This window comes from Podarcis tiliguerta (genome assembly GCF_965153285.1).
Source record: "Podarcis tiliguerta genome assembly, chromosome: 16".
NCBI lineage: Eukaryota > Metazoa > Chordata > Lepidosauria > Squamata > Lacertidae > Podarcis > Podarcis tiliguerta.
In genome coordinates this window covers 40,894,238-40,916,317 of record NC_139549.1, presented here as the reverse complement: position 1 = coordinate 40,916,317, position 22,080 = coordinate 40,894,238, and the positions used below count along the sequence as shown (strand labels likewise).

The 22,080-nt window shown below is 45.8% G+C and overlaps 2 protein-coding genes across 3 annotated transcripts in view; both read right to left on the bottom strand.

The window, feature by feature from the left end:
* Positions 1–1,097: 1,097 nt before the first annotated feature.
* Positions 1,098–5,480, bottom strand: B3GNT4 (UDP-GlcNAc:betaGal beta-1,3-N-acetylglucosaminyltransferase 4). Of its 2 annotated transcripts, none has more exons than XM_083416340.1 (2): positions 5,400–5,480; positions 1,098–3,649 (listed from the first exon to the last, which is right to left on the bottom strand). In XM_083416340.1, the coding sequence occupies exon 2, from the start codon at positions 3,620–3,622 to the stop codon at positions 2,540–2,542; it is 1,083 nt and encodes a 360-aa protein (XP_083272466.1). In that variant the 5' UTR covers positions 3,623–3,649; positions 5,400–5,480; the 3' UTR covers positions 1,098–2,539. The 2 variants fall into 2 exon arrangements, with proteins under 2 accessions (XP_083272466.1, XP_083272465.1); XM_083416339.1 differs by lacking the exon at positions 5,400–5,480 and adding an exon at positions 4,723–4,777 and having other exon boundaries at positions 2,403–3,649.
* A 2,696-nt stretch (positions 5,481–8,176) lies between these two features.
* The window catches only part of AACS (acetoacetyl-CoA synthetase), a 51,121-nt gene continuing 37,217 nt past the window's right edge, over positions 8,177–22,080 (bottom strand). Inside the window, exons 15-18 of the mRNA XM_083416376.1 lie at positions 18,675–18,744; positions 17,639–17,697; positions 13,614–13,816; positions 8,177–10,821 (exon numbers count right to left, since the gene is read on the bottom strand). Of these exons, the coding sequence (XP_083272502.1) occupies positions 10,684–10,821; positions 13,614–13,816; positions 17,639–17,697; positions 18,675–18,744 (470 nt within the window). The 3' untranslated portion in view covers positions 8,177–10,683. The remainder of the gene's footprint in view (positions 10,822–13,613; positions 13,817–17,638; positions 17,698–18,674; positions 18,745–22,080) is intronic.

Below are 22,080 nucleotides of genomic sequence, written 5' to 3'. Positions count from 1 at the left end.
ATAATTGAATGCCCCTTGCTATCAATTACAGCCCTGCATGAACACACTAATTGTAAAAATAATAACACATCTGTGCCTCCCCAAGAAAGACACCGTTCTCATAGATTGCAAACTAAATTTAATGTTCTATTCTCCACCCACCAGCTCCCAACTTTAGGGAAGCATAAATCAGATTGCATCAGAAAATGAAGTAGTCACAGTTCTTTTTTAAAATACAGGACCCCTGACCATTAGCTCCAGTCGTGACCGACTCGGGTTGCGGTGCTCATCTCGCTTTATTGACCGAGGGAGCCGGCGTACAGCTTCCGGGTCACAGGAAAGGTATGCTAAAAGGAACAGCCGAGACGTGGGCCTTGTCAGCAATGATTTGGATTTCTGCTGTTTGACAATGCATGATGCTTCTTTGGAGACAACAAGGCAGTCCATCAAAACAAAAACTGCAGCATGGAACAGAGATTTTCAGGAGAGGGGAATGCCAAAGATGCAGCTTGAGAAAATGTAAGAAGGGGAGAATCCAACTTAGCTGATGACATTGCATCATAATAATTTTTAAAAATCAATACAGAAATTTGAACAACAATATTAATATGAAAAGATGTGTGCTTGTAATGCACATCCCCCTTTCAACTAAGCCCAGGAAAGTTACCTGCCCATTAACATCTTTACTAGCCTGTTCACTTACCCTGTTTATGTAAATTTATGAAGCTGACAAGACTAAAAAATGGGTGATGGGGAGAAGACAAAAAACACGGTTTTCCAATTTATTAACATCTCCCCCCCCCACTAGCTGGTCACCTGGAGACACTTCACACATGCAGGTGATCAGCTGCATTGCCCATTTTCTGTTCCCCGTCTCCCTGCAATCTTTAATTTTAAATGCTGCATAGACATTTCTTCTATCCATTATTCTCTGTTGTCGCATGGGAGTTCAACCCCTGTTCTTCCAAATAATTCAGCATTGGTGTGAAAGGGAAGGAAACGAAGCAAGCCAGGGTTATTTGCAGTTCCAGCCCCAACACACGGTACTTTTCCTGCCCAAATTCCAGTGAGAAAAATGACTACTGAAACATGAAAACCATGAAGACATGTTATGGCTCTTGGCTAGGCATGAATATATTGTGCAAGATGTCTTTGGTTACAGCACAGTGACTTACCCCTTAGGTTAATACAGAGGTTACCGTAAAAGACGATTCGGGGTTTCTATCTTCAGAGTCCAGCTCCCCAGGCCTAGTGAAGCACTCTGCACCTGCCTTCCTCCAGATGCTTAACTACAGCCCCATCTTCCCTGACCCCTGTGCAAACATCTGGAGGGCCCTCAAATTGGGAAGAGAAGCACCTGAGTTTGGAGAACAGCTCAAAATACCCCTGGACTTCACGCCAAGGCCAAGGTGGCTTGCTACTGCAGGAGACTCCAGTGGTCTAGCGACACTACACATTTTAACAAGTTTAGGTGTTGTGGGTCCTCTCTCCCTGAGAATTATGGGATTTGTACTTTTACAAGCTCATCCCTCGTCTGGAAGCCATGGAAATGATTAAACATGTTTTAAACTGATCTAAGCCTGTGTAGAGGAGACATGTCAATGCCAGATTAGAAGAGGACATACCCTGGGGTTAGTCTGATGGGGAATGTTATTAGTCGTGCCTTTTCTGTTAAAAAAAAATCCTGCCTTTCACCATCATGTAACTCAGGGTATCCACTGGTGCTCTCTGCTTATAAGAAGAGTCTGCTGGACCAGGGCAATGGTCAGCATCCTGCTCTTCTGGGAAGCCCATGAGCAGAACCTGGGTACCATAGAAGTCTCCTCATCTGTAAGTACCAGCAACTGGTGCTGAGAGGCACGTTTCCTCTGACAATAGTGGAAGAACATACGTCATTATGGCTGGTGGTCTTTGATAGCCTTATCAGGCACTGAACAGACTGAACCTGCGTAGCTCCATTTTGTGTGCCCTCAGACCACATCCTGCAACCAACATTCCACCAGAATATTTGCGACTTCACATATTCGCTAGTGAGACATTTACAAAGACTGCCAAAAGTATTACACTGGTTGCTTTACCTTTGACCGTAGTGCTTCAACAGAGAAAATACGATTTTTTAATGTTTTCTCTCAAGTTGAAGTTTTTTCTCTTTATGGACCAATGTACTCCTGATGAGTACTTCCAGTCAAGGTGAAGCTGGTGCAGCAGGTAACCAAAGAAACAGAAACAAGAGATGACTTTATTTTAGGATGCAGGGAGAGCCTGGCCACAGCCATTTACTCCAGTACCAGGGAGAAGATGCTACCAGGAAAAGCATGAAAGCAAACCCTCCCCCCCCCCACTCCTCCTCTGCAGCTGCCTCTGGGCATGGCAGGTTGCTAACTTTTGAGGACACCTATAAGCAATTTCGGGGGTGGGGGTGGGAAATCAGTGCAATAAAATTATTCTACAATAAACAATCTAAAAGAAATGAAAGATATCTGTTTATATCAATTTAAGTCAGCTCCTATCAAAGTCTCAGTCTGGTAGTTTTACTGCACCAGACACGTCCTAATCTATCCTATAGTTTCTGAGTTACTGACATGGCACATCGGAGGTTGTCGTCTTTCAGCAACGTCCACATGACCCACAGCTCCGTTGGGTTCAGTTTGTGTATAATCATCAGTTCTTTGTACAGGCAGGGATCAAAGGGATTAAAGGGCCTCTGGATTCCAAAGGTCTTAAAGCCAGGATGGTGCATTGGAATGATCCCCATTTTGGCCAAGCACATCCCAACAAAGACATCGTCTATTGGGAACAACTCAGTGTCCTCAACCGTCACCTGCAGCTGCTGCACCATCAGCCGTGACATGACATAGCCGCCGCCACCAGCATAGTGTGGATAGAAGGATGCCGGATACATTGACTCTGGGATGAAATACTTGGTGTTGGTGTTCCTGATTGGCCGGGCTTTGCTGATGACATCCCCAGCAAAAAGGTATTTGTCAGGGTCCAGATGCTCAAGGAACTCTACAATGTTGTACGTGTTCACAAAGACATCATCATCGCCCTTCAGCACAAAGCAGGCATGGGGGCAGTCCTCTGCCACCCACCGAAGGAAATGCAGCTCCTTCAGTGTCAGGTTGAAGAAGTTATCAACAAAATCCCACTGGAGGATATCGTCAAACTCCTGGTTTTCATAGGCCAAAAGCTGGTGGAGGGAGTGAGCCTGAACTTTGATCTCTGAGCGGCCAAGCAAGAACAGGAGCCTCACCAATTTCCCACCAATAATGGCCTCCTTCCCCCAGGTGCTCCTGATGGCTGCGCGGTGGTCTATGTTCACAGGGGTGGACTTGATTGCTAGCAGGAGGAAGGTCTCTGCAGCACATCTGGAGGGCTTCAGCAATGTCGAGAAATTCCGGCAGTGTTTATAGGTTAAGAAAACGCGGTGAACCTCAGGGAGGGAGGGAAGGGAATTCGCAACCATCGTGTCTGGCAAGCATATGCTTGATTTCACCAGCTTGGGAATGCTCATGTTTGGCCTGCGCAGTTCTCTGTTTGCCAAAGACGCAACCAGCTTGGCATCTCTCCTTAAGTAGACCAAGCATGCAAGTACTAGAGCTGGTAAGATGTACACCGAGAATCTTCTCATCCTTGTCTGCATCTCAGCTAATGTCGGAGAACTGAACCCCTACATGACAAAGATGGAGGACAACTGTGAGGTTACTTTTCCATGTGCTCTGTATTAAGTTAAGCAAGTGAGCACACAATCTGTTCTGTTTGAAATATTATGAGCACAGGTGGGATTCCTACTACCTTGATAAAATCACACAACCCCACACCCAATTACTTGGGCTGTCAACCCGATTAAAGAAATCTTAGCAAATAAATAGTATGAGTTTCAGCAAATTAATTGAACAAATCTGAATCTGAGCAAAAATAATGCTGAAGCAACAACACAGTTCCTTGCTGAAGAGAGGGAAACAGTAGTTGCCAAATTCAGTTTTATGGGTACTTCATATTGTTAAGATTATACATATGTCAAATCTGCTACAGATTAATCAAAGAGCACTATGTAATCAAAGGGTTTTTTTAACTGGTTGGTTAGATTAATCAATTAAATATTGCAGACCTGCTTATTACCTCAACACCCTTGTAAATTGTCTTCCTGAAGCCCTTGCTATTGTTTTTACCAGGACATAATTTCTCAGTGTTTCTACACTAAGCGGGGCGTTCATTTTGGGTGAGGCAACATGACTAGCTCAACGCAGGCATCAGATTCCAAGAACTGCTACTTTCATTGCAACCCACCAGACACACAAAAAGCAAATGAGTAGTTCTCATGACTGTAAAAAGACACAACTGAAGACATAGAGGCATTTGGCTCAAAACTAGGATTCTTAGTGGGATGGAGCAGAATCCAATTCACAAACAGTGTTTCGCGCAAGTGAGGTTATACCTATGATTTCACCATAGTGTAATACCTAGTGTATGGAGCTGTGCCTTGCAAGTAAAATCAGTGGGAAGGCTTACTTGCACACAAGAGCTCCATCTGTGTACTGCAAAATACATGAAGTTCTGGATCAGAATCCCTCTCTCAGAGGCACACGCAAGCTCCTAGTTCTGCTCCTATAATCTGCACTCACTTACCCCCTCCCTCAGTCACCACTCACCACAACTATGTTCTTTTCCCCTTAGCTGACATTTCTCTAACTATTTCTGCCCCAAGAGCATCAGAATAAAGGCAAGTGGCTGCCCAGCTACCTAAACATTTGCTGATGCAAACTGACACGGGTGCCTCCAAGTTGCCAGCTGGTTGAAGAAACTGATGGAAAAGAAAAATGATGAAAATAAGCAAGAGGCAGTTACAGATCTTCAGGTTTTTAGTTTTCTGGGTGCAGAGCAGAAGAGCTCCTTCCCCCTTTTGGCATGGTGCAAGTTCAACCACACAAACCAGCTGCTGTGGACCACACAAGAGTCTCATGGTGAAACCAGGTGGTCCATGGAGCTGCTCCCAACAGCCAAAGGAAGTCTCAATTAGCATCGTTTACAAGCAGTTGACTATTAGCAACAAAGAGCAGGGATTGCCTGAGTACCACCTAAAGGGGCATTGGTCGGCTGATCTATGGCAGGAAACCAGGGTTGTTGTGTGATGGCCTACTCTGGTTAAAAAAGAGGCAAGCCTGAATTAAGCTTTAATACAGAACTGAAGTGTGCACACTTCTGCCCCATGAAATGCCCCACCATCACCTCCACCCAAAAGTTCATTTTTGGGCAAGGAACTACACCTGCTGGAAACTTTTCTGCCAGGCCTATACAGATAATGACTCCAAGCATGGGCTACTGGTGTCTGTTTTTAATTTCCTTTTGTTTTTAACTTGTTTTAATTTTTTCATGATGTATTTTTATAAGAAATAAAAAAAATGATAAATCAGTGTTACCTTTTTGCAAGCTGTCAGCCAAGCCTAAATTTCCCCCGCTGCTTCCAGGTGAGCAGGCTCAGGACAGAAAGACAAAAACCTGCCAGAAAAGTCTCGGCGCGTCCCCGGTGGGCCGCCGCAATCCTCCCAGAGAGGCGGAGACGAGCGGAACGGAGGGAGCAGAAGAAACCCGCCCGGTCCCCGTCGGCAAAGACCCTCCGCCTGCCCCGCAACCCCCGCGCCCCGCCCGCCCGCCTGCCCGCCCGGCCCTTCCTCCGAGCGGGGCCCGGAGCGGGAAGGATCGGGGCTCCGGCCGCCTCCGGGGAGCCGCCTTCCCTCGGCCAGGGCGGAGTCCCGCGGGACTGGAAGCAGTGAACTTTGTTTCCTCCATCCCTAGGCTATGTACCCATTTTATGCCTTTGAAGAATATTCAAAGTACATTCTTTCCCTGAAAGAATTCTGGGCAGTAAAGTTTACCCCAAGCGGAGCTACAATTCCCAGTGACTCTTAACAAACTACCAAATTAATGTACTATTCCATATTTGCTAATTAATAAAGATCACAGTGCTTTGTAAATGCCAGCCATTTTGCACGAATTAAAGAATTTATGATGAGTACATGTACGTTTAGGAATCCTGGAGAAGGAATTGGGGGTGCAAGGCTTTGGAGGAACTTGGTCATGGGCAGGTTTGTGGAGGTGCAGGTGAGATTACGCCAGTACCCTTGATGCCCCAGGCAGGAAGACCATTTGCATGGTGTACTCAGCACCTCTCTCTTTGTAGAATAGCTTATTGATTTTATAATAAAATGGCATAGATAAACTTCCAACAAAACCTGCAGTCTTACATGCATAAATTAGAAAATATAGAAGGGACACTGTCAAAACTGAATCTACCCCTCTTTTTCTGAGCAGTAGGACTGCCCCCAACTGCCATCACATTGCAAAGGTATCTCACCTTTGAAATGAAACGACAGCAGCCCCACACGGACTTATGGTGTCTTTATTTGCAATATTAGGGTTTTTCCAGACTGGTGACTTTTGTGGGGGTGCTCTGCAGCAAAAATAATGCACGAGTGCTGGATTTAAGCAGGAGAGTGTGCAAATTATTCCATTTTATTAGTTGTTCTGTGATACTGCTGCAGTGCTACTGGGGTCTGGAGAGGCAACAACATCAGGACAAAAAAAAAGCAACCCCAGAATATGTATGCTCTGAAAAGACACAGAATTTCAGGAGGAAGTTATGGGACACGCACTGATTGGCTGCCCCAAAACGTTTGCATGTGCCAGCGTTACTGAAAGCAGAATCATGTATAACCACCCTGACAAATCATGCACAATAAAGAGCACTTGCTCGGCGGGCTACAGTGTGGTGCTGATAGTGTCAAGGTTGCAGATCTGATCCCTGTAAGGGACAGCAGCCCAGTTTATTATGCAGCCTCACTTTTGCCCCCCTTCTCAAGGCTCTGTGATGAAACCTCCTTTCCTTCTGCAAGGACAATGCAATGGCTGCTTCCGGGGCCTCTGAATGTGTGGTGGGCACGGAATGGAGAGAATCGCCTCCATGGAGGAGAGAGAAGGGGGCTTTGAGTGTGTGGAGAAACTGGCCTCCTGTGCGGGGCAACATTCACGGTTCTTGCTCCACCCACTTTTGACTGGCCCCACCCACCACCAGCACATGGCCCTCAGAAGGTTGTCCAGGAGGGAATGTGGCCCCCAGGATACAAAAAAACAACAACACAAAAACACCCTGCCTGGACTAGGAGAAGCAGCAGTGTGGAGAAGCTGAAGAGGAGGGAAGAAGGGAAGAGATTGTAGAGCAGAAAGGAGAGTGGAGCCTCTGAGAGACTGAAAAGTCCTATGACAGAAACTGTTATTAAACTGGCGACAGTTAACCGACATTATTGATTGAGTCATCAAACCCCCAGTTGCCAGGAAACTAGCAGGAGTTTCAAGTTGGGTCAAGTGTTGTCCAATTTTCCCATTAAATGTTACATAATTGTTCCTGAAGTGGCTCACAGCGTTTAACTCTTACAAGGTAAATAAATATTGTTTTATTAGACTCCTGAGTGATTGGAGGGGTAGATTTCAAATTTCTCTCTCCAGGGATTCCCCTACACACCTGTCCATTGTAGCCCTGAATCCCCAAGTGTCCAGTTCTCCCCTCAAAATAATGTCTATTCCCACAGGGTCTCCTACCACTTACAACCAAACCATAGCAATAAATCCAACATGGCAGGTTGTAGGTCAGCCCCCTTGGCCCCTAATTTCTAGTGCCTGATTTTGACTGAAAAGGAAAATATTTCCCCTGCATTTTCAACTGTTTACTTTAACCTTTGCTTGGACAGTTAGTTATTCTGTTCCTGCGGCCAGTTCTGTGCCAACAAAATACTCAAGACGCCAACTTTTGTTCAGTTTTTGTTTCAAGGTTCTGTCGCCAATCTTTCCTGATCTTTTCAAAAGCAGGGTGGGGTGGGGATGGTTTTTAGCAGCCATTTAGAATTACGGCCACCATCTTGAACTCTGATGAGATGGGAATGTCCTGTAAGTCAGCCTTTGCCAACGCAATGCCCTTCAGATGTATTGGGTGATGGCACTGGCTTGGCAAAGGCTGGAGCAACCAAGTTCCTGGGACCAATACACAACAGGTATAAGTAAAATCCCAGTATATATGTATGTACATAGTTCTTTTAAAAAGTGGGGCTGCCATAGAACCTACGCCAGCAAGCGCTTTTGGATTTACTGACCTCTGCTCCTTACAAAGTAACACTAATATGATCAATTCACTCCACAATAAAGATGAGAATTTATTCTGCAGTTTTATTAAGTTTAAATTCCTTAAAGCATCACTGAGATCACTCAACGTGATTTTAAAAAGGGGGGAGGGATCCAAGACAGAATTTGTTCACCAATCATTCCAAATAACGCAGGAGTTTTTGAAGCACCAAACCTTCCTTTCTTGCCGAGTTCACACAACTACATCTTCCATTATGAAAAACACAATGGACCATAAAAAAATCTGTTTAGTTGTTTTCCATACACAAGTAACAATTTGTTTTATTAGGGGGGAAATCCCTTTACAAAGCACCAAGAAACAGTTCCTTCCACCTCCCCCCTCACGCCCCCAAAAGATCACACGATAGGGTTATTATTTTAAAGAAAGGAAGTTACTCATATTGGCCACCAAACACAAAGGTCTTGGGAGTTTCTGGGACACAGGATAGGCAGCTGGCAGCCTGTATACTCAATCCAGCCCATGAAAGGGCTTCTCTTCTGGCCCTGGTGTTAAGCCTTAATCTCATGGACTCTCCACACCTATTTTTCTCTTCTCCCGTTTTCTCCCACGAAAGCCAAGGTCACAACCATTTAAAGCTCATGGCTTCTCTCCAGCTCAAGTAATCCCAGGAGCATTCACATACTCCCCCCTGCAAAGCTACAGTTCCCAGAATTCTTTGGGGGAGGCCATGTGATTTAAACAGATGGTGTGGTTGTGACCTGATTTTAAGATAAAGGGCTCTCAAGCTTCCTTTCCAACTCCACCAGCAGCTAATGGAAGAGAGGTTCTGCCAGCACTCTCCTGCTTACACACCCAATTTCCTGGCCCTACTTGTAAACCAACACAGGCAAATGGGGCTAAGTATCCAAAGTCTCTATGGGATGTGTTCTGCCAAAGCTACCATTGCTGTTGGCAGTGTGGAAGAAAAGGTTCAAGAGCCAATGTGATGCCCTCCAGATGTTGCAAGGACCACAGCGCTCATCACCCTTGACCACTGGCTACGCAGGCTGGGCTAAGGGCAGCTGGCATCCATCAGCATCCAAGAGCACCACACTGACCTTCACTGGTGACAATGTCCTCCTTTAGCCCACACAGTTAAAAATGGGGATGTACAAGATCAGTGACTTTGCCGTTTACTTCCACGCTCAGGATCCGCAATGGGTTGTGCATGAAAATCACATTGACCTGCTTTCTTCAGATCTGTATAAAATTTTAAACCAGGAAAACTGTTTCAGGAAACTAAGTGCATAGTCATGCTTCTAATTCCAGCATCTCCCCTTTCTCCAAAAGAGACTGTTTGAGGGCTGGGAAGATGAGGCATTGAAATCCTGGTGCCAACCCAAAGTCCTGGGGAACTGATGGAACTATCTGCTAGTCACTGCTAGCCGGTTCCACTGGTTGCAAGATGTGTCTAAATGAGGGCTGCAACCTTTCATATTTTAGCAGGAAAGTCAAGTATTATTTCAAACAGTGGCAGCAAATCTGTGCTCTGTTCCAAAACAGACTTTGCCAAACTGGTGCCCTCCAGGTGTTTTTCTGGCTGGTTCCGATGGAAGCAGTAGTCCAAATGTAGTCTTAAAAGCTAATCTTAAAAAGAGGTATTTCTAAAAAATAAAAAAAAGTTTTAAACACAGACCCAGAAGTCAATCTCTTTATTTAAAAAAGAATAAGTAAAAATAAAGTGAATCCAGCTGTTGTGAGCACTTCCTTGCATCTGGGAAACCTTCCCACATGCAATTGTCAGTGACAGATCACTCCCCTGTCTCCTGTTGAGGATTGGGGGATGTGGTCTAAGGAAAACACCCCCAGTTCTTCAGAACGCTGCTATCTAAGCCTATTGGGCACTATCACCACTGAGAATGCACTCTTTCTATCCCACTCAACATCCCCATTGCCTAAAAAACCTCAAGTGAAGAACAGTGGCAAGCATGAGAACCATGCCCACAGTCTTCTAGTCTTCCCACTGAAAAGCCACCAGTAGTTTCCTAGAATTTTGAGCAGTTTTAAACCATAACCAGGAATGAGAACATGCAGCCCTCCAGATGCTGCTGAACTACAATTCCTATAATCCCTGACAATTAGCCATGCTGGCTGAGGCTGATGGGAGTTGGAGTCCAACAGCATCTCGGGGGAAACAGGTGCCCCACCTCCAACCAGAATCAAATGGCATATATGCCTACCACCCCATTGCCTCAATTTTAAAAGATAAACCAGAAGACACATTTTTTTAGTGTAGATCATTTAAAAAGTCTCTGTACCCAGCTGCATCTAAAAAGAGGCAAGCTAGATCTTCTAGGCTGGAAGGAAAGCAACGCCGATACACCAAAATTTGCAGGGCTGCCCTTCCAGAAGCCTTTTCATGAAGCACTTGGCAAATCAAAACAGTGTTTCTCCATTTTCAAAAGAAACACCATTGCTTAAATAGTTTCTTTTGCATACAGCGTCCATATACATATTATATACACAGTACAAAACCACACACGCACACACGCGCACGCACAAACACAGAGATGGGGAAAAGGCAGGTTCCTTCAGAAGTTCTGGAGCTCAGGAATGTCTCGGTAAAGGTCCAGGGTCTCTGGATTGGAGAAGATGCCCCGCTGAGCCACTTCCTTCCCGGCGATAACGTGTTTGACAGCAACTTCAACTTTCTTCCCATTTATTGTGTACTGTGAAATTAAGCAGATAAGGACATAAGAATTGCCTGCTGCCTTAGGCCAATGGCCCTCCTAGTCCAGCAACCAACCAGATACCTGGGGGAAACCAGAACATGACCACAAGAGCCCTCCTTCCTTCTTCAGCTTCCAGAAACATCTGAAGCATCGCTGCCTCCAGCTGCGGAGGGAGAATTTGGCCATCATGCCTAGCAGACACTGCTAGGCAAACGGTGATGCTGTGCTCAGGACTCCAAGACACCAAATTACACGTTAATATATGTAACTGAGTTACTCCAATGGTATCATTTTAATTATACTGTATTATGGTTCCAAGTGTTTCGTAACACCTATCACATTGCCTGTGTATGCAAAAGGCCTAACTGGCTAACCAGCAATAAATGTGCTTGCTTGGGATGCAGATTGTTAAAAGTTCTGCATCCCACATCCAGTTCTCTCCCAGTCACCATCCAGATGCCTCTGGAAAGTCCACACTCTTCCTACACACTGGCTCACGAAGAAACAGTAAGCTCTCTGCTCCCAAAAAGGAGGTCAGTGGCAGGTAAATACTTTTTTGCAGTTCCAGGAGTTATATTTGACAAAAAAGCGTAGGTCAAAGGAGAGAGGAAGGAAACAAAACAAGCAAACAAACAAACAAAAAAAGAATGGGAGGAAAGCAAGAATGCAGCTCTGAGTGCTTTCCATTTTACCTCAAAATGTGATTGGAATTCAGTTATACATACCTTCAGAGTGCTGGCTACTTAATGATCTAAACTAGGACTCCTACGTAACCAGCTGTCATATAAACACCCCAAAGCCTCCTTTTACTTTTTCGTTTCAGTTTATGGAGCCATTTGAAGCTGATCTTCCATAGCTTTTTTGCAGAGGGATGGGAGCATACAACCAGAGATGAGGACCAGACCCACCCCACACACTGGGCCTTGTGCTGCTGCTTTTCAGGGAGGCAGGCTGGGGCAAAGTGCGGCTTAAAGAAAAACATGCTGGTACCAAAAAGCTGAAGACAACGGCTTCTATAATGTGGGTGAGCGATTCTGCCACACTTATCAGCTCACCCCAGGCTGCCAAGACACTATAACAAGCCCATTAAAGTACCTACTGGCTAGACCAACGTGGTGCCCTGCAGAAGTTGCTGGATCACCAAGATCATCTTGAAGAGTGCTGTTAGTTGCCCTCCATGTTAAAGAGGCCCAACTGGCCTCAACTGGAAGTGGGGCATTTGGTGCTGCAGGCCTCATGCTATGGAACACGGTTCATGCAGAGATGTGGCAGGAGGCATCCTTGCTTCCTTGACTTCCAGGCCTCTATGGGAGACTTTTTCATACTGATTAATTAGCCAGCCACTTTAATTATTATTTATATTGCTTTTAAATGGTGTTTCGTTTGTGGTACACCAAGATCTTTAATATGGCGGCAGTATAATAAATGCTTCTATAAACGAACAAACTTACTCCATGGGCCAGTGGGAAGGCAGGATGCAAGTTGCAGTCCAACAGCTTCCCAAATGCAACAGGTTGGGATTCAGCCACGTGTGAAATCTCTGCCTCTCTTACACACATTAAAATATATATATATATATATATATATATATATATATATATATATATATATAAAGAAGCCATGAGTGATTAACTCAACATCATTTTTAAAGTCTGTTTAATACTGCTCTTCTCCCTCAGTCATTACCCTAGGGCTCCATACACACTATACCATTAAAACACCATCAAAGAATTCTGGGCCCCATAATTAGTTAAGGATCAGTGAGAATTTTACCTCTCTGCCGAGAATTCTTTGAGGGGGGGGAAAGTGCTTTGAATCTGGTTTAAAAGGTGTCGCGTGTACACAGCTTGAAATTCGGGGCCATCCAATGAAGCTGAATGTTGGGAGATTTAGGACAGGCAACAGAAGTACTTGCCATACAGTGCATAATTGAAACTGCGGAATTTGCTTCCACGGGAGGCAGTGATAGCTTGGACAAAGTCACGGAGAACAAGGCTATCACTGGAAGGGGTGTAGCTCAGGGGCACGGCATCCACCTTGCATGCAGAAGGTCCCAGGTTCAATTCTCGGCATCTCCAGGTAGAGCTGGGAGAGACTCCCTGCCTGAAACCCTGGAGAGGAGCTGCCAGTCTGTGCAGAGAATATTGAGCTTGATGGACTAGTGATCTGACAGTTTCCTATGTTCCTGCTCATGAAAGTCAGAAGTAGATCAAAACTTCCTTCACAGGCCTCACTTGTCTCTGTGAGCCTTCAGTTGTGAAAAAATTAGGTCACAAGCTTTGCAAGATATTTTGAGGGTTTTTTTTTTGTTTTTTTAAGTGAGACTTCTTGCAAAACAAATCAAAAACCTATCATTTTAGAGAACAGAACTATCCAAAATGCTTTTTGCAGGGAGCAGCTTTTTGGCACACCGGAAAGGCTATCATCTCATTTTATACTTATCAACAACACCCAAGAGTTCTCAGTATATCAACAGGACGCACGTATATTTATAAACCAAACAGAGGTGTTTATTAGGGGACTTTTTTTTGCTGTTTAAAAAAAGGAGGAAAAAGAGGAAAAGGCTTATTCAGGAAGAAAAGCACACACAAGTTGCTAAGCAACACAGACAAACTATAAAACTCCACTCCACTTTTTTAATTAAAAAAAAAAAAAGACTAACATTTCCAGGCATGTGGGAGCTTTGAAGAGAGATGACAAGTGCTCCTTAATGACTATTCCAAGGTGAAAATGAAAAAAAAACATATAGCAGCAGCAAGTAGTAAGAAAAAAGGATTGTGCTGACATACCGGAATGCCTTCCGTTTCCAGAATGAGGCTGGGAACATGCCGGGCAGAGAGTGCGACGCGGATCGCTTCCCTGATGCGTTTCACCAAATCTGGGCTGAACTCCTGGTTGGTGGCCATTTTTAGGAAAAGGATCACCCTTTCTTCGCCGTCTTTGTTGTACTGAGGGACACAGAGGCTGTCCGAAACCTCCTCAAAAGCTTCCACTGAAGAGACAAAGGAAATGTTGACTTAGACTTATTTGCGCCCCTGCGGCAGGGAATAGTAAATATGTGCCCATTATAAAGCCAGGCCATGGTGGCTTGCAGGGCAGCTGACCCTTTAACCAGGTAGATGGCACCAGAGCCAATGGCAGGCACAGCCAACTTGGTCTAGTTTTGTCCCCATTTTCCCATTTTTTGGCAGGGGGTTGGACTCGATGGCCCTTGTGGTCTATTCCAACTCTATGATTCTATGATTCCTTCGTACAGAGGGAACGGATGGTCTCAGCACTCTTAACTAACTGCAGTTCCCAGGATTCTTGGGGGAAGCCCTGAGTGTTCAAAGCAGGATAGTACCTCTTTAAATGTATAAGGCAGATGAGGCTTTTATATTCTTAATTGGTGTGGAGTAGTAGTTAGAGAGTCCGGTTAGGCCTGAAGAGATCCCACTCGGCAAGATTGGCCACTCACTCTCTCTCAGCCTAAGTTACCTCACAAGTTTGTTAAGAGGAGAAAATATTGGTGGGGCCAGGAGAGAAAGGAAATCATGTATGAGGTCCTTGGAGGAAAAAATTGATTATTTTATGAAACAAGACTAAAATAAGATGTATTCACAGTAAGAAGTAATTTTGGTCACTTGAGTTGCAGTTCCCAGCTTAGACCCCAACTACTTATGTAAACCACGCAACGAACTTGATTGGCTGGGCAGAATACAAATATGATTAATTTGCTGGTCATAGGTGCAGTATGAAATCCAGTGGTAGAATAAAGGTAAAGGTACCCCTGCCCATACGGGCCAGTCTTGACAGACTCTAGGGTTGTGCGCCCATCTCACTCAAGAGGCCAGGGGCCAGCGCTGTCCGAAGACACTTCCGGGTCACGTGGCCAGCGTGACATCGCTGCTCTGGCGAGCCAGAGCCGCACACGGAACGCCGTTTACCTTCCCGCTAGTAAGCGGTCCCTATTTATCTACTTGCACCCGGGGGTGCTTTCGAACTGCTAGGTTGGCAGGCGCTGGGACCGAACGACGGGAGCGCACCCCGCCGCGGGGATTCGAACCGCCGACCTTTCGATCGGCAAGCCCTAGGCACTGAGGCTTTAACCCACAGCGCCACCCGCGTCCCTAGTGGTAGAATAGAGGGCATTTATTTATTTATCCATCCATCAAGATTTATATACTGCTTAATATTTTTTAAAAGTGATTTACATAAAATGCTGCCTTTATTAATAATAGCAGTAAAGGCAGACTTTAAAAACAGAATTGAATTCATAAAGTAAATTCTAACACAACTGAATGCCAAGCCATACAAGCAGGAATTGGAAGTAGGAGCTTCTTTGATGCTTATCCTGCTTCCTCTTGAAGAATCTCAGAAGACCTCAGATGAGATTCCCACTGGGCAGCTGAATAGAGGAGGAATGGGGCACTCTGGGCATTGCTGGAATCCATATCCCATCAGCATAGCCAGTGATTGTGATAGGAAACGGATATTATCTTTTCTCAATTGCCGTTTCTCCTACTCATCTCGCCTCTCCAAAGAAAAGGAGGGGGAGCCAAACAGAGAGACCATTCCAAGAAAATAAAGAGGGGGGGGGGGGATGATGTTGAGAGAGAAAGGAAGGCGGTTAAAGTTCACCTGCTGCCCACACTGGAGGACCAGGCCTGCAGCCAAACAGTCCTTTGCTTCACTCAACTGCTGATTTTTCGGCCCTCCCTCTTGCCCTGCCCTCGTTACTGCAGACCCTCCACTGACTTCACGGACCAGGCTGGCAACCTCTTTTGTGATCACGCAAGAGTTATGACGGTGAAGCACCCTCCGAGGAATCCATTGACAGGGCATCACCAGAGACAACCAGGCTGCTGTGGGCGCTGGGACTCTTGCAAAGAGCAAACTGCCTCGGGACCGGGCACGCCAGATGGTTCGAGGCAACCCTCAAAATGAGGATTTGCTACACACATTTGCTGATGAAGACATCAACCACAACGTGTCTCTGTGTTTTCATTCCATGTGGCTTAAAAGAAAAAAAAAATGTGGTTGAAAAAAGGACTCAGTGTTGCTGAATGGTGGCTGCTACCCATTGAGACTGGTAGGGCAGAAGCAGGGAGACTAACAGCAGGTGGCGCCAGAGGCACCAGCAGGCAGAGATAACCAGTTCTAGACTTGTCCCCACCTTCCTTCTCCTCCCTGCTGAGTTCTCCAAGGGCAACACTGAGCCAAGGAGGAGGCAGCTGTCAGGCAGTGCCAGCCCTCTGAACCGAATGTAGCTAAGAAAGCAGGCAGGTGGGGGCGCTGAGAGCAGACTAGCTTAGTGGGGCAGTGCCCCATTCACTGTAATGGAGCAAGCCTCCTTTGATGTTGTTAAGAGCCTCCTTTAGGAGTGCCAACTAAAGGAACAACATAAGACTATTTAATTCTGGACCTTAAAACCATGAGCATTTGGCTGTGACCTGCCCTGGGATCATTTTATAAAGAAGGGCAGGGTGTAAACTTCACAATAAATCATGAAGCCTCTCTCATTTACCCAGAACAAGAGTTTTCCTCAAGCAATTTTCCAAATTATCCTGTGTAGCCCAGTGGCTTTGAAACCCAAGTTCCAGGAGACCTTGGAAATGTATCTCAGGTGTTCCTTAATGAGATAATCTACAATGGCATCTCCAGGTAAAAGGCTTAAGTAGCAAATGATGAGAAAGAATGTCTGTCTAAGATATTAAAGAGGCTTCCCCAGCCTGACACTCTCTAGATGTTTTGGACTGCAGCCCCTCATCACCCCTGATCTTTGGGTCAAGCTGACTGGGGATGATGGAAGCCCAAAAACATTTGTAGGGCAGTATTTTGCAACCCACTGTCTTCAATCCTTGATGCCAGTCAGAGCAGACAATACAGAGATGGACAAATTCTGATGATGATTTGTTACATTTGTTGGTTGCTTTTTTTTACAAAGCGACCCAAAGTGTCTTACATTAAAACCAATGAAGGACATCCAATAGAAATCTAAAAATGCAGCTATACAGGTAAAAGGCAGGACTTGCAGGTCCCACCCTGCTAAAAGAGGGCACAATGCCACCCTTCAAATTACGTCTTTGCCTGGCTCCTAAAAATAGATGCTGCCAGTTGTGCCTCCTATGGGTGGGCATTCCAAAAGCAAGCAGCCCTCACTGAAAATGCCCCTATTTGTCTGAGCAGCTTCCTCTCAGGGGAAGTCTCAATGGCTGCACTCACACATCATACTAAGCCATTGTTTGCACACTTTGACCATGGTTTGCGCAACCAAGCATGAGTGGCTTCTTAGGTGAGAAGATGGGCCAAGCTTGTTTCTCCAAAGCTTGGTTTGATTTCTAGCTGCTATTACTTTGTGCCTGGGGTGGGGTGCCCAAAAAAACCATTATTAGGCAAAACTGTTGAGTTTGGCCATAAAGTCAAACCATAGTTCAAACCAACAAGAAACCTTGGCTTCACATTGTGATTTGTTGGCAAAATACAAGCCATAGTTAGTCTGCTGGGCTGGGTTTGCAAATTCCAAATGAACAACAACATAGCATTGTGTGTGAACCAAGCCACAGTGCAGGGCATGTGAAGAAACGGCAACTGTACTCTTAGAGACTAAGAGACTTATAGAGTGCATGCAGGGCCCAGTACTCTACGCCTTACAGATGAGGCCAATCGTGACTTGGCTTGCTTGAGCCTCTTCAAATCCTACAGCACCCACACACTGCTCTCTACCTCACAGGGTTGTTGTTGAATGAAGTCAAGATAGAAAAATGAGAAATCAAGTTAGCCAATACTGTAATTAATGGGAGGAAGAAAAGTGGATAAATGTTAAATTGCATACCTATGTTATAGATCTCAGAACTCCCAAACCTCACGCCACTTGGATTCAGTGTGCCATCACTGTGGGGAGGAAACAAGTACAAACCATAGAGGAAAAGCATAATCATTATTAAAGCATCATTAAAGTATAATCACAGTCTGATGAAAAGAGACAAAACAAAGGGAATTTATCATGGTTCTCAATAAAACAACTGTGTCAAATAGGCAACAAAAAATGATCCTTAGGCTGGGATTCCAAGAGGCCGCTGTTTGTTAGAGATTCATACCCATTAGACCGTTTTATACAGACATAAACAACAAACAGGCCCACAAGAACTGTAAAGATCTAAATAGGTTTAATGACTGTGGGTCCTACCCAAAGAATTATGGGGACTGTGGTACAGCAGGAGCAAGAGATGCAGCTCCCTGGCACAGCATCTGCCCTGTACTCAGAAGATCCAGGTCCATGCCAGGCATCTTCAAACAGGGCTAAGAAGCACTCTTCCCCAAACCATGGCAAGCCACTGCCAGGACACAATACTGAGTGTGATGGACCAGTAGCCTGATTCACTAAGGCAGCTTCCTACATTCCTACACCCAAGGGCCTTTTATAGACAGGAAGAGGAACCTGCAGCCCTCCCAGATGCCCTTGCACTGGGAGGGCCACAGCAGACTATGGCTGGGGCTGATGAGAGTTGGGAGCCTGCCTTAGATGCCAAAGCAACTTGCTTGGCATTGGACTGGGTATCATGCAACTTGACGTGGGGGAGAAGGAGGCATTTGCTGTTTTGCCTCGGGCAGCAGTATGCCATGGGCCAGCCCTGCATCAAAGGAAGGGTTGTGCCACCTGACGAAGACCACGGGATGCTGAAACAGAGGAGAGGGGGAGGAAAGAGTGGGGGGAGTCTCTGAAATTTCCTGGCCCAGCCTCAGAAACACCAGCCAGTCAGCAGAGCCAGACTGACAATGCGTCCCTATATTCCCAGCCAACAAGTGCGCAGCAGCCCCTCTGCTCACTGCATCCCTCACATATGGTCACGCCAAAGTGATGGGCATACCTGCGGCCAAGCATGACGATGCCTCCTGTCTTGGGGTTGATCTTGCAATAGTCGCCGTGAGCCCAGACACCTGTCCAGAAAAACCCACATGGAGGGCAACCAGGTCAATTATCAACAATCCAGGCCTGGATGGCACACAAATCTGTTTTCACATTCACAAGAACAGTGGAAATTGACGGAACAGATTAAAAAACTAAACAATACAATGTTTTAGGTATAGGGTATAGGGCGGTGTATAAATTCAATTACATTTTTTTTAACAAGAACACAGAAAACTAGAAGGGTTGTAGGGGGATTCCAGTGACCCTCCTTTTAACTTATTTTGTTTACTGAATAATCCAGTGGTTCTCAAACCTTTTCCTCTAGACCACACTTTCAGAATAAACATTTGCTTGTGCCACACTGAATTTTTTATTGATAAGAAATACATTGGAACACAAAAAGAAGCAAATCCTAGCAGTGCTTGTTTTATAACATAGAACACAACTACTTTATAATATGATCATGGGACATCCAGAAAGTAAAAACCAAGGCAACTGCATAAGAACACAGGTCATTCCCAAAATATACTGTATTTTTCTAGGTATAAGATGAGGTTTTTTGCTTTAAAAAATTAGTAAGAAATTGGGGGTCGTCTTGTACACGGAACATGGGCACCTGGGGGAATTTTTAAGATATTTAATCATATGTCTGGGATTTTGGCTTGGGCGGGCTGAGGCGGTCCCTCCTTCTGCCGCCCCCTGCCTCCCCCCCTCCGGGCTGCATGCTGGCGACTGGCTCGCCTCCTGAAGCCCCCGCGGGCTCAACCACCGGGTCAAGAGCAGCTGCCGCCACTGAGAGCTGCCTCAGCTGCCTCTCCTTGCCTTCTTTCCCCCCCCCTTCCCCTCTCAGACTCCCACCCTGCCCCCACCCCGCTCACCACCTTCCTCGGCTGAGTTTGCTGGGCGGCATGGCCCAGCGCAGAGCAGCCGCTGCCTTCGCCCGGCTCTTCCTTGGCATCCTGCTTGGGAGCCTGCCTCCCCGCAGCAGCAGCTGCCACCGAGGGGGAGCGTGAGGTGCCCCCCCCCCAGTCGCTGCCTTTGCTTCTGCTCCACGGTGCACTGCATGCTTCTCAGGCTGCAAACTTTGAGGGCAAACGCCCCCAAAAAGATCAACAACTTGCTGCCACCAATAATCCAGATTTTCGCTTCTATTTTAGGGTTTCATTTTCTTAATTTTGGGTTCAAAAAAAATAGGAGTCGTCTTATACATGGAAAAATACGGTAATTATAAACGAGCCTCTTACATATGAACCTTAAGTCTGTATGAGAGGTGAGAGCCTGCTTTTGCTGGGTAATCTCCTTAATTTTAGGTCTAATTTAAGACAGACAAACTCTTATCTCCTCATCAACACAAATAAGCCTTTGTCTTTCCTGATCTTTTGCATCTGTCAGAGTTCCTGCCACACCCTTTGAGAACCATTGGAATAACCTTCCAGGCCAGTGGTCAGGAACCGTTGGCCCTCCATATGAAATCAGAGTTGGGGAAGATGGCAGACTTGGGGGAGCAATCTCAAGTGCTCTTCCAGGCCACCCACTGACATGGTATCGCACCAGGAGCCCCCAAACTGAACGGCTGAAGGGCTAGAAAGTCCACCCCAACTCCTGGAACAAACAAGGGGACAGACAAAGGGGTAGGAGAACCGCTGAGCCCGGGGGAGAGCGCTACATGCCAGCTTCCAAGTGGGGCCTAGGGAAAGTAGGGTGGGAGCCAAGAAGGGGCAGAGAGGCCCCCACCTCCCATATCCCTCTCCGATCCCAGACCCCCCCCCCCAAGGATCCAAAATCACCAGCTCCAAATATTCTACAGAATTGTATTTTTTCTTTTTGAATTTTTAACCTCATCTTCCATTTTTCACTTGACTATTTACCTTGATTCTTGACTTTTGTCTAAATTCCTATGCTTACCCTTGTATACTTTCTTCTCCCTTAATCTTTTATATTTTTACACACACACTTTTTTCTTTCAATTCTAAACTTCTTCTTCTTAATGTCATCCTACCCCTAACCTCCCCTTTTCTTCTTTCCCTTCCTTTTTAATGGACAAATAATAATAATTTTTAGCATTATTATTATTTAACTCCTGAAAATCATAGAGTTGGAAGGGACCCGAGGGCCTTCTAGTCCACCCCCCCCCCCCCCGCAAAGCAGGAATCACAGCTAAAAATGGCCATCCAGAGTGTTGGTACCTTTGGCTTTCCTGACGTTGCTGGACTACAACTCCCATCAGCCCCTGCGAGCATGGCCTACATCCAGGGGTGATGGGAGTTGTGGTTCAGCAATAGCAAGTGGTCCCGACACACATATTCAAAGCAACAATGCCTCACAGAGCGGTTCACCAACTATATATCCATAAAACCCAGTACTGCCCCAAGTGGCGGAGGAAGCTGCTGGAGCACCTGGAGCCTGGGGGCGGGGGCGTCAATCCTCCTGGGGGTGACAGCGCCGCCCGCCAATCACACAAATACTCCCAGCTTGTGGCTCTGGCTGACCGGGGATGTGAGCATCGTCCTCTGGGGGGCCGCCCACCGGGGGGGGGCGCATCCCCAGCTGGCACCCCTGGGAGGATTGGCCCATCGGGGGTGCGAGTGCCACCACGTCACCCCCCAGGCATGGCAGCCGGGGCGCACCCCCCTTGTCCAGCAGTGACTGCCCCCCCTCCAGCCCCGGGAGCCTTTCCCAGACCTTGACTTTGAGAACAGCAGAAACAGCTGGGAAGAGCTGTGCAGGGATAGTTTTTAAAAATAAAATTTTGAGTTGTGTATCCTTGTTTCTCAAGTTGACCATTTGTGGAATTTTATGCATTGTAATTAAATGTAATTTTATTGATTATAGATTAGTAATTCTTTATGGTAATTGATAAGTGTAAACTGTTAAATTACTGTTTGCTGATGTACAATTGGATTCTAATGAATTACTGAATATTACTTTATTTGATATAACTTGTTTACTTTAAAGTTTTTGTGACTTTTTATATAGGATCTGATTCTTACTATTAATGTTTTATGTTTTATTATTATTATTGTGTGCACTGGAGGCTGCCCAGAGTGGTGAGGGTATAAATAAAAAAATGTTATTATTCCTCTTCCTAAAAACCATTTAGAAAATCCGACTTTAATTTAAATTCAAGCCAGTCTTAAAAGCCAGGATAAAAATGCAGCACCCCCTGCTCAAAAACAGGTGAGATACTGCAGCAGGAAAACTAAGGACCTCAATAATAAGCTAGAAGATGAGCTCTGGAGCTTCTGGTGAATGATGGCAACTACACACAGGATGCATACAGCTAGGATTGGAAAGGGAAAAAGCTTTGGGTCACTGGAATGCAGGCAGTGAAGGAGACTGAAGAATTTTTGCAGTGAAGGAGCAGG